At 31.4% G+C, this 12,783-nt stretch overlaps 1 protein-coding gene across 1 annotated transcript; it reads right to left on the bottom strand.

Moving 5' to 3' along the window:
- Positions 1–1,607: 1,607 nt before the first annotated feature.
- LOC123911502 lies at positions 1,608–4,924 on the bottom strand. Its single transcript, XM_045962930.1, has one exon. The coding sequence runs from the start codon at positions 4,606–4,608 to the stop codon at positions 2,074–2,076; it is 2,535 nt and encodes an 844-aa protein (XP_045818886.1). The 5' UTR covers positions 4,609–4,924; the 3' UTR covers positions 1,608–2,073.
- Between the last annotated feature and the right edge of the window lie 7,859 nt (positions 4,925–12,783).

Genomic DNA, 12,783 nt, shown 5'->3' with positions numbered 1-12,783 from the left:
TTATTGAAATTAGGATAAACCAACTTATGAATATATCTAAGAATTGTTTTCATAAGTTAACTTAAACACTCCTACAAGTTCATATGCTAATAAATAAGTCCAAACAAATTGTTCTTAAGTTAATTCAATGATTGATTTCAAAGATTTATACATAATTTCACAATTGAAAAACAGAAAGGAAATATGCCCTTTTGACTTAGATTTATTTTATTTAAGATTGCACCAATTTTTTTAAACCACGTATACAGTACTAACTCTTCAGATCGAATGTGTTATGTATCTAACGCAAGTTAATGTCCAATATTTTTTTTTGAAGAAGAGTTAATGTCTGATATTAATATATATTATTTTATTTAATAACTTTCAATTTCAGTATTCGACATGAATCAATATCCAACATTGATGCAGTATCAACACTTCAAATCGAAGGTATTTTACATGTATTAGCTAGTAATTCATAGGTTTGAACAAAGTAGTAAGACCTTGTTCTTTGGTCAACTCAGATCAAAATTAAACCTGACCAATAAAGTCTGTGGATGTGATGGAAATCAGGTGGTCAAACAGTATAATAATTCATTTATATTCAGTCATACAAGTTAGAGTGGCAAATTATGTAGATTTTGACAATGTTTTGTGCTATGGCTTTATCAAGACATTGATTGTCAATTGAGATTTGGGATATAAGTGATTAAAATTCCATGGACTCCCCAACATATACTCCAGGATTACACAAGAGAAGGAGACGTCACATCCCAACTCAAAACCTTAAGGTGTTAGGTTAATGGGTCACCTCTCTTATAAATCCAACATTCTTCTCACACATAGTCGATGTGGAACTTAAACACTCACACTTGAAACCCAACACTGAAGCATCCTTTTCTTCATGGAGGTGAAGAAATAATGTTAACATCCCACCCACCCTCGACCTCAATCGTCTGCAGTAATAATTTCACGTAATTTCATACACCGATCAATATCAATCATTGATTTAAGATTGGATGATTCATAATTCAGATTACACATTCATAAAATTAATTTGAATTAATCTAGGTAAATAATTAGATCAAAGTATCAAAAAGTCGAGAGATCAGTAACTGTGTCACGTAATTACTGTATCCAATACGTCCCCTGCCCCCACCTCTCAAAAGATGTCATTTTTATTGTCGTTGAAAAACATTGCTCCAACCACAACCTTTCTTGCTTTTTAATAAATTTTTCATACAGAACCACAAAGATTCACTTTACTTAAAAAAATTTCAAATATTTTGCATGAGTGCTTTCTATCATTATCATATCAATGTCAATAACTTAAAAAAGAGAACCACATAAATTTAAAGGTAATTAATTAATAATTCCACAGAGCTATTTTCATAGACATTTATTATGTTTCTAGGGATTAGGATCGTCTGCTATAACTGTTTCACGCAAGTACACGTAGTAAGCAATCTCAACCGTCTAAAAACAATCAGACTGTTCTGAATGATCAAGGTAGTTTAAAACAATATTAGTAAAAAAAAAATAAAAAAAAAATTAATCAGACGGTTTTGAATGATCAATGTAGTTCAAAAGATAATAAAAGCTCAATTTTCTCATATTGAGAATAAAAATAGAACTCAAAACCAATCTCATTAAAAAAATAACTCAACAAATTGCCACATTCTTCTTGCTCTCTTCATGGATTGTTGTCATGCTAAAATAAATAAATAAATAAATGCTGAAAGATTGATGATTCATTAGAATTTAGAATCAAAGCTGATAATAACACAGTCACTAACAACATGCTTTTTTTTAAACCTCTTCTAATATTCTTCTATTCCAATCCCAAAGTCAAGAATATTTTTTTCCATTGGATATAACAGAATAATAGAAAGTTCTTGAAAGAATATGATAAATCCTAAAAAATTACATAAATCTATATAAGTAAAAAAAGAAGCACATTACAACACTATGGTTTTAAAACACGGTCATGGTTATGTTGCGAACCTTTATATTGCTGGAAAATGTGGTTGTGATGCCGTTGCAGAAATTTGAATTATTTTATGTTGCAGTCGCAATTTAAAACCATGCATTACACTAAGATTGCATTGCATCAGCATAAACTTCAGCTAGCATGCTATCTTCATCACTTCCGGAAATGGCAAACAATTCTGCATCTTTTTCTTCCTCACTCGAAAAATTTCTCCTTTCAAGCTTTGCATGAGCTGCAATATATATCATTTTCTGAGCTCTTTCTAATGCGACTCTTGAGTTTTTGTTTCCAGAAACTTTCTTCATGAAAGACCAATTACTCTTAAATCCACATGAAGTTGCATGAAGAAAAATGAGCCTCACCGCAATCTTCCCTAAAGATTTAAACTCACACAAACATGTTTCCCAAACAAGTCGACTACTAAGCGGATTTGCAACTTTCATCTTACCAGTCAAGGGATCTCTTTGTTTCATTTGAACAGCTTGTGCGTAAAGAGGGTCGAGCCCTTCTGATCTCCATTTCATTAGCTCCATCAACACGACATGAGCTTCTTCTCTTGAAGCTAACCGTGTAAGTAACTTATCAACGTCTTTCTCTTGTTCACGCGTCAAAAACTTGAACGGCGGAAGATACTTTCCACTCGTGTCTTTGATCAAGTAAAGTGGATCGAGTATAAACGCTGCTGACCATGCCGGGTGGTAATTTTTTCGAAACCGTTTTTCGAGTATTTTCTCCACAGGTCCTTCGACAACATTGTATTTTCCACACCATTCTTTCACTTTGGTTTTTAGCTCCTCCCAAAGAGGCAAACACCGACCGATCAACGGCCTCTCCGCCTCTATATCTTGAACCATACCTTTAATAATCTTCACAAGAGAATAAACAGCTTCGAGCTCGTTCCAAAACACCTCATTCTGAACCAAACCAGCCACTTCTCGAGCATGCGGATCCTCCATAAACATTACCTTAAACGCCTCTTCCATCACAACCATTTGAATGACTCTAGCACAGCTCAAAATATCCTCAAGCATCGGAAACACGGACGCAAAATTCTTCAACGGGTCACATTTCGGCGAAGGGACTCGAATCAACCCGGCATACTCCATCTCCTGCATTCTATAGTTAACAAAAACATTCCTCACCTGAGACTCAGTATCTATAAAATTCGCAACTTTAAGACAATTCTTAGTAACAACACTGAAAAGTTCGAGTTCTTTGTTAAAATCCTTAATTAAACTAAGAAACCCTTGAAGCTGACAAGAAGTATTTACCATCCAATGGTTTTGAATCTCCAAATTCCTCAATGCCTTATCCTTAAACTTATCAGCAACAATCCCTACGCATCTCTGAACAACACTTCCACTAACACCAGTCACAGTCTCCCAAAAAATCTCTTCCGCATACTTCGAATTCACAACTCCCCCGCCCGTAAACACCGCCTTTTGAAAAACACTACTCCCATTTGGAAGATTCACCATAAACTTAACCAAACTCTCACCACCACAACACAAACCATTCAAATTCCTATTATTACTATTACTATTAAGATTAATATTACTATTATTATAACTCTTCCAACCATCACTAGCTACCTGAAAAAACATAGCATCCCTAATTTTCGCCTCGGATTCACTCTTAACCTCGCTAAACCTAGCGTCGAGCCTTGGACCAGAAACTTCGCGTCTTAAACCATTTCCTACAGGTAAACCAACCTGAGATAGAAAAGCTTGAAACTTTCTATGCTCAAGTGTTGACAAAGAAACAGAACCACAACATTCATAAAACCAATCAGCAAGTAAATCCAAAGCAGAATTAACCTGTTCTTTACTCAAAGAAGCACCAGGTGATGTTTTTGGACTCTTTAACTTCTTCACACTATCTTCAAACATAGCCAAAGCACACAAATCTTCTTTTCCACCAGACAACATCAAATGATTCTGATTCAGATTCTGATGATTCTGGTTCTGGTTCTGATGGTTCACCATATTACCATGCACCTGAGGGTACCCAATTTCAACCAATGCCAAGTTATGATTTTGATAAGTTAATGATGTTGGTGAAGTTGAAACTGAAACAGAAACACCCAATTGATGAGGTGAACCTCTTTTCCGGTTCGAACCGGAAACCGACGAAATAGGAACCGGAGAAGGAACCGAACCGGGTTCATTTTTAAACCCAGAATTGTTAAAATTAGAACAAGTTCCACGCTTTAAATGTTCAGAAGCTGTTCTTGAAGGATTTGAAGCAGAAAAAACAGAATCACACAAACAACACTTAAGTTTAACAGATTTAGGAACACCTGAATCAGGATTTCGAACCAAAATTGGTTCAAGATGATTCCAATACCAAGCACCTTTACCTTTGATAGCTTTGGTTCTAACTGTAACAAGACCTTCATAGCGTTTATTAACAGCTTTAATGGCGATTTCATCTGGAGAAGGTAGTGGTTCTGTTGAAGTAGAGTTTGTTGAAGTCATTGTTTTGGTTAAAAGGGTGGTTGAATTTGTAGGAAAAATTGTGTCTTGTGGTTCTTTTAATTGAAGGGTCAAAATTGGGTGGGTTTTTGAAGAAATTGGTGTTGTGAATGTGGTTTTGGTTTCAACATTGTTGTGATGAGTTTGGGATTCGTTTATGGACATTTAGCCATAAAGGGTTATGAGATTTTGGTTTGAGATATTGAAAGAAACAATGGAAGTAGTGGTTAGAGGTGAAGAAAATGATGAGTGGAAGGTGTTTGATGAATTGTGGAAGTGAAGAAGAAGAAGAAGAAGAAGAAGAAGAAGAAGAAGAAGAAGAAGAGAGTGAGGGGAGTGAGTGAGTGAGGTATGTTGGTTGTTGGTACAAAAAGAGAGTAGACAGGTGAGTGCATATAGAAGGAGGGATGTAGTGAAACAGGAAAACTAGGAAGTAGGAGAGAGAGAAGGGTGAGTCAACCAAATTTGTATTTCTCAACCAAAAAGGGACACTCATTTTTTGTTTAACTTATTTTATTTGTTTTTTTCTTTATTATTTAGAAATAAATAGATAATCTATCCGGCCTTAATTTAAGTAAATATTTTTTTTTACATTCATTTGAATATCAATGTATCTAGACTTACTTAAGGTCAAATACATTGGTTTTTTGATGAATCTAAAAAGTAGAGAAAGAACAACGCGATATTTTTATAGTTGTTCACTACCAAGTCGGTCAGATAGTCTAATCCATTCCTTTGCACTCTAAAATTAAAAGGACTTCAACGATTACGATCATACTCCCTCCGTCCCAAATTATAAGGGAAAATAAAAAAATCACACTTATTAAGAAAAAGTAAAACATGAGAATTTGAAGTATGTTTTTGTGGATTTTCCTTGGAATAAATTACATAGGAAGATGTAAAAACAATTTTTATTGGTTATTGTTTATTGAGAAAATGAGAGAGAGAAGAAATTAAATGCAATTTGCATTTAATTTTATGAAAATAAGGAAAAAATATTCTTGAAAATGATTTTTTTCTCTTATAATTTGGGACAAAAAAAATGGGTTTTTTTCCCTTTTAATTTGGGACGGAGGGAGTACCATATTACAATCAGTGATGCTATTTACGGCGAATTTTATCATCACGAACCAATCACGAATTACTTATGGCCGTTGGATATTTCATTTAGCATAAATCAGGGGTGCAATAAATGTGGAAAGAATTTTGTGTATAGTTCTAATACACCTTCGTGATACTATTGTGAGACTTTTTTCGCGAGAAACAGTATTTCCCTATTACAATTACTAAGATAAGACTATATCTCATATTTCCATGCTTTTCAAACGGAAAGACTTCATCTAGTGGGCCACCAGTAAAATCCGCATTCCCTAATCCCGCAAGTGGAGAAACACCAGTCAAGTCTGCACATACATGTTGTCCTCATACCCAACTCATACGCTGGGACATCTGTTAGCATCAACATCGATATTCCCTCTTCTGGGTCGGTCAAGAAGTTCACAAACCACATCTTTCTTTGCAGATATTCTTATGCGCTTAAAAACATAAAAAAAAATAAAAAAAAAATAAAAAAAAAATAGAAGAATATCTCTTACAAAGTCATGTTTATATTTGAAGTCTGAAAGCTCTCAATAATAAAATGCATGCTTTCAACAAATCTGATAGTTATATTTGCATAAACTTGTTTTGATTGACTTATTCGAGTTTATTTACTGGTTAGTAAAAATATTTGTTAAATTGTTGAAGAAAACTTATAGAAAAAAAAAAGGGATAAAATGTGTTTTTCGTCCATGTAATGTAATGTAGGCGAATTTATGTTTTCGTTCCTAAAAAAAAATCCTTACGATTTGCCCTTATAATATCATATTCTTATATCTTTCAGTTCCTCGCCGGTACATCTTGTGCTTGAGGGGTTGTCTTTTGATTTAATATAATTTCTCTTAGTTTATAAAAAAAAAAATCATATTCCTATCATTTTAGTTCCTTATTTTTGACACATCACACAAAAAAGCTGACATGCCATGGAATTTGCTGACTAGACCATTGCCACATAGGATTTTGACATGGACTTGGGCTTTTTTTTTTTTGTGAATTTTTTTTAATGTTTTTTAATTATGTTTTAGAGGGATTGAAACAAAAGGAAAAAAAATGCATTTTTTTATGATTCGTATCATTTTTATTCTACAATTTTCTACCAGAAGCTGAATTGGATAGTGAAAAAGTAGAGGTTTGGAGGCATTGTGTTGGATGGAGAGGGCGGTGGTTGAGTGGCAAGAAGATCGTATACTGGAGAGAGAAAAGAGAAGTTAAGATCATGTTGTGAGATAGACATAGGAAGCAAAGGTAGAGGAATGAAGGATGCATTCGCTGGTGGCGGGGCTTAAGAGGGTTGTTGACGGAGGTTTATTGGGAGAGAGAAATTTTAGTATTGGAACATTAAGGAGAAATTCTGCAATGATGAAAAATAATTTGAAGGAAAAAATGTTTGGTTGGTGTGTGAAGAGTTGTGAACGAAATTTTATAAAAAAAGTTAGAAATTAAAACTCAAATTCGCCGAAAAACACATTTTAAACAAAAAAAAAAAGACTTACTACACTATTATAAATTTTACCTCAAGTTGACACTAACTACCAAAATTGAATTGAATTACATTTAACAAATACGCGAGTATTTTGCTAGTAAATAAAAAAAATAAAAAAAATAAAAACGTTTCAGTAAAGAAATAGAAATGTTGCTCTAAAATAAATAGAAAAGCTCTTAACTATTAAAGGTTAACTTCAATTATTAAGCTAACTATTGCAGCTAATTGAATTTGTCGTCTTTATGTGATTTATTCCTACTTTATTATTCTTACATCCGCTGTACTACACTTTTGTTTACATAAATCAAAGGAAAAAATAATTTTCTCTCAATTAATAAAATACTAAATTTTGGCAATTTTTTATAAATACAGTAAAAAAAATTTGTCTTAGATAAAATGATAATTCACTGAAATTAAACTCACATAATTGTGAGATCCCAGATTCAAACCAGGGTCACGACGTTCACTAGTATCATTCTTTAATAATAAATAAAAGTAATATATTTATCAAAAAATAATGATAAAAGTAACATGAAAAGTATCATTGCTTTTATACTGTAAACGATGGCCATTTTGCTTTTATATACTGTAAATGATGGCCACTTTTATCTGATTGGATTCTCATTATCAATGGTTCATAAACAAAATATTACTATTTTTTCAGTTGTTTTTTCTCCTTTTGTCAATAAAAAAAAATTAATCACAAATATATTAAATACTCAAACCAAAAGAGTACTTGAGACCGTACATCAAAATATACAAATAATTAGAAAAAAAGAAGGGGAAGATAAAAACAAAAACTATAATCACAACAATTAGTTAAAAAAAAAAACTAGAATCACGAAGCAAAGTACAACAAGAATAAATAACGAGAAAAAGCTACAGGTAAGGACTCTCGTGTATGTTGGGGCAAGTTTGAGGTGAGTTAAGTCTCACACATTATTTAGAAAAGTGAAGGTTAGATATTTTATGAATATGCGTTTGATCTGCTAAAAAATAAGGGACTTGACAGAACAACTTCAGTTGTACTGTGTTTGATTTTAAAACTGTATCTTGTATTGGACAAATTGGGGGCCAAAGGACAGGACAAAAACTGAAATTCTTGTCCGTCACTGAACCACGGGACAACTTTTGTCCTCTACACAAGTTGTCTAAAATAACAAAATAACTTTTTGCCCACCTAATATCGTATAACACAAAATTTGTTCAATACCTTAAACGTTTGTACTGTGTTGTTCTGTCTTGTACTGTCATGTACTGTTCTGTCCCGTATTAATATTTTGCAGATCAAACAGACTTAAGATTTTGGATTAAAATGTAGTGTTCAACTCATTTGTATAATTAACAAAAGATAATTATGTTGATTAGTAATTTTCTTTTTTGTAAAATAAATAAAGTGCTTCTTTCTCATTTAAACCATCTAATTCATGTGATCATCTGTCCACGAGCAAATTAATCATCCTAAGACAAAAAAAAAAAAAAAAAAATTAAATACCAAGAGATGTTGTGTCACACCCACCAGCAGCAGCCTCAATCTTTCATGTAATTAATATATAGAGACATTGTAATTTGCATCATGGTGATGGAATGTGTAGGACAAAGATAGCTAGCCTTCTTGCCAAATTGTCGTTGATACCCATCAATCTTTTTTGTTGTTTGATAAAAAAACTTATAGATGTTGATTAATAGGTTAATCAAGTAATTTATTGTAACACTCCAATCGTTTTTGTTGTTTGATGATTTATTTATTTTTTAAGATGCTGCATTTAATGGGTTTATCAAGTAAAATATATTTTTTTCCTATCGTAAAAAAAATAAAAATAATAGAAGAATAATTAGATGAGATGACGCAGATTTTTTCTAACTTAACTAAGGTTCTGAGTCTCATAAAGATGCTTGCATTTCAAATATGGGGATATGGAATAACAACATGTGGTCTTGGAAACTCAATTGGATGGCAGCACTTGATGATGCAGATATTGAATCCTTCAATGAATTGCATCAATTGCTTGAACAGGTTCGGCCTAACAGAGCTTATAGCGAAGATGGTCATCAAATTTTGATGGTTCTTTTTCGGTTCGATCAGCGTACATGGTTTTGCAAGACAGACGTGTAGGTACTGTTCTGGATACACATACAGTGGCAGCATTGAAAAGATTATGGAAGAACAATGTTCCATCAAAAGTTAGCGTTTTCGGTTGGCGGTTGTTACTTGAAAAATTACTAACCCGGGAGGCTTTATTTCGCAAAGGTATTATCACGAATAATCATGTGAGAAGTTGCGTATTTTGCTTCAAAGAGGTAGAGGACATACAACACATTTTTTTCACTTGCTGCATTACTTCACAAATTTGGCAAAAAATATTTGTTTGGTTGGGCACTAATGTCATCCCTTTTGAGCACGTTACAAGTCATTTCTCTTTGTTTGGTGAATTAGCAAAAGACAATCATAGCAAGCGAATTCATCATATAATTTGGTTGGCGACGACCTGGAGTATTTGGCGTACGTGTAATAACATTATTTTTAGAGGAGACTGTGTCAATATATCATCTTTAGTGAAGCAAATTATTTATTTTTTCTTGGTTTTGGTTTATAGGCCGAACAGGAAACAATGTTATTTTAACTTTCTCTGACTGGCGTAATAATCCTTTAGATTGTTTTCAACGCATCTAAAGTGATCTATTCTGTATTATAAGGGTTGAGCACCCTTGTACTCCTTTGGCATGCAACAATGTTAAAAACTCTTATGGGAGTTTGTCATCCATTTAAGTCCTACAAGGCTCGAAAAATTAGTCTCTGCAGTTGCACGCAGAGAATACCCAATTTACAACAAAATAAAAAGTAATATATTGTTTTTTTTTTCTTTTTGTAAAATTCGAATCATTTTTAGATGTTGATAATGGGTTTAATCAAGTATTCTATTGTAAAGTGGTTTTTTAACCCTATCTCTTAATAATTTGAGGTATTTATCCAACAACCAATGAAAATTAGTTATACACATGCAAATCTACTTATGTTATGTGACTTATTTTCATTGTTTAGTCGGATAAATATCTTCATATTTTCAAATTATTAAGGGATAATAGAACTCACCTTGTAAACCAAGTATCTTAAGGCATTATTTAAGAAACTAAAAGAGGGAATTTTTGTATAAAGAAATGGGCTCAATCTGACCCTTAAAAATTATTTACAGAAGGACTCTTACAATATTTTTAAAAAAATGAATTTTATAATAATAAAAAAATATAAAAATAGACTTTTGACAAAAAATAAATGTAATATTTTATTAAATTTACTAAAAAATAGTAAAGTCTATATTTGAACTTGTACCGGTTCATATTAGACGACCTCAAACAACTTTTTTTTTTGACACAAACAACTTATGTAATTAGAACTTTGACAATAATTTAAAGATGACATCTATTCTACTTTTTGATAATTTGGGAGTATTTATCCAATAACTAATAAAAACATATCACATAAGTAAATACCGTAAAAAAAAAAATCACATAAATAGATTTGCATGTGATACTCACAACTAAGTTGTAACCAACTTTTATTTTACATCCATATAATTTGTTTTTATTGGTTAATGTGTAAATATCAGCAAAAAATTATCGAGAGGTAAATTAAAAAAAAAACATAATTTAAATTCTATTTTTAAGACATTTCCTTATTATGAATTTATTAAACAATATCCTTAAGACATTTGCTAGTATGATCTGCACAGAAAGAATTAAAATTAAAATAAGTCAGAATATTATAAAATAGAATTTAAATATAATGTGTCAAAATTGTCTAAAAGATCATGTTTGAATCAGAGCAGAATTAATCTCAATGCCCTATTAACTGGTTAATTTATTTATTTTTTTTACTGCTGCTAAATTTTATTAATAAAAGGGATAAATGAACCGGCATAAAGCATGTTAGAACAACATCCAAGACAGGGAGCATACAAGGAAAAAAAGGTAAGGTTACCAGCAAAAACAATCTAATTAGACATTTATATAGGCTAAGAAGTTATATTGAATTTTTTTTTCTCTTAAGTTATTTTTTTAAAAAAAAGGTCAAAATCAGGTTTAATACTAAAGATACATTTGAATTAAAACTTATTTTTGATCGAGCTTATGAAAAATAGCTTATGTAAATAAGTTTTATATTAAATCATAAATTCTCAATAACAAAAAATTGTATTTTTAAAAACTGTTTTTTTCATAAACTACCTTGACAAGCTTATAAATAATACATTAAAGCTTACTTATTTGCATAAGCTCAAAAATAAGCCAACCTTAATTTTGTTTTTTTATTTAGGTCAAATTTATCTCTTATAAAACTAATTCGGTCTAACCTATTTTCACTCTACCAAAAATCGAGATTTAAGCTAATCCTTTTTTCTTTCTCCTCTTCTAACCCTAACCATCACAACTTTTTTCTTCTTCTTAATTTATTGAAAAAGGGTAATTATTTAAGTTAATTTAGGTCTAGAATCACTTTTCCAAATCATGTTTTCTTCTATTTTAGTTAAATAAGTGTGGTTTTCACATATATTTAGTGTTTCTTTTTTTTTTGTGATTTTGTCGTCTTATAGTGCGACATTGTTTGTTTTGATTTTCCTTATTAGTGCGGTGTATTTTGTATTCTCGTCTTAGTGCTGCATATTTTGTTTTCCTGTCTTGGTGATGTGTTTATCTGTTTCAGGTAGAAAGATTAAGGTCGGTCTAGTGCATATCCAATCAATGATTTTGGTGTCGTCAACGCTATAATTCCTGAGGCATAAATATTTCGGACACTTCAATATATATACAAATATGTAGGCCTAAAGCAATTTATTGTTTTATGTTATTAACATGGATGCTTTGAGTTAATTTGAATTTGTTTGCAGATTCATCATTTTTGCTTTTAGTAATTTTGAATTTATATTACATTGATATAATCTACCGATTTGAATGAATATCGTTGTAAAAAAAATCAAGATTTATTGAAAATTAATTGTATATAGATTAATCCTCACCGTCAATATTTTTAATACATTAAAATAGGTTTAACTACATATTTGGTCCTTATGTTTATTTTATGTTTTAATTTGTTCTCTTAAGTTTAAAACGTATCAATTTGGTCCCTTACGTTTTTACCGTTTTGCATATGTGGATAGACACGTGTACACTTGGACACACTGACACGTGTATAGTTCAAATGATATTAATGACAAAATTAACGGAAAGGATTAAATTGAAACTTAATGGAAACGTAAAGGATCAAATTGATACTTTTTAAACGCAAGTGACCAAATTAAAACCTAAAATAAACGTAAGGATCAAATGTGTAGTTAAACACGTTAAAATATGATAAGAGAAGCATATGGGCCATCTGTTTTGGATTTCAACAATACCACCCTCTAATCTATTCTCAAGAAAATAACTATACCACACACACTCCTCTAAATCTAAGTTTAAATCAATTAAATCATTTGAACAATGCATATCAATATACATTTTTTAACCTCTAAGCTACAATCAATGATTTCCAAAATTATGTCTCAGTTCACATTCTAAAATTAGTAAACACAATAATTGAATGTAATCTTTCATAAAGCATGATTTGGTAATAATTAATCAATATTACACATGATTTAAGAAGGGGGTGGGGTAAGTAATAATTTATGGTTAGGATGAAAAGTCAAATAAATACGTACATACATACACTATTTTGGTGGTAAGGAGGTGATGATGAATAATTTCACCTAAAGCATGTGGTTGTT

The sequence above is a fragment of the Trifolium pratense genome, linkage group LG2 (assembly GCF_020283565.1).
Source record: "Trifolium pratense cultivar HEN17-A07 linkage group LG2, ARS_RC_1.1, whole genome shotgun sequence".
In the NCBI taxonomy this organism is placed as follows: Eukaryota; Viridiplantae; Streptophyta; class Magnoliopsida; order Fabales; family Fabaceae; genus Trifolium; species Trifolium pratense.
The sequence above is the reverse complement of the archived record's forward strand: the minus strand, read 5'-3'. Positions and strand labels throughout refer to the sequence as shown.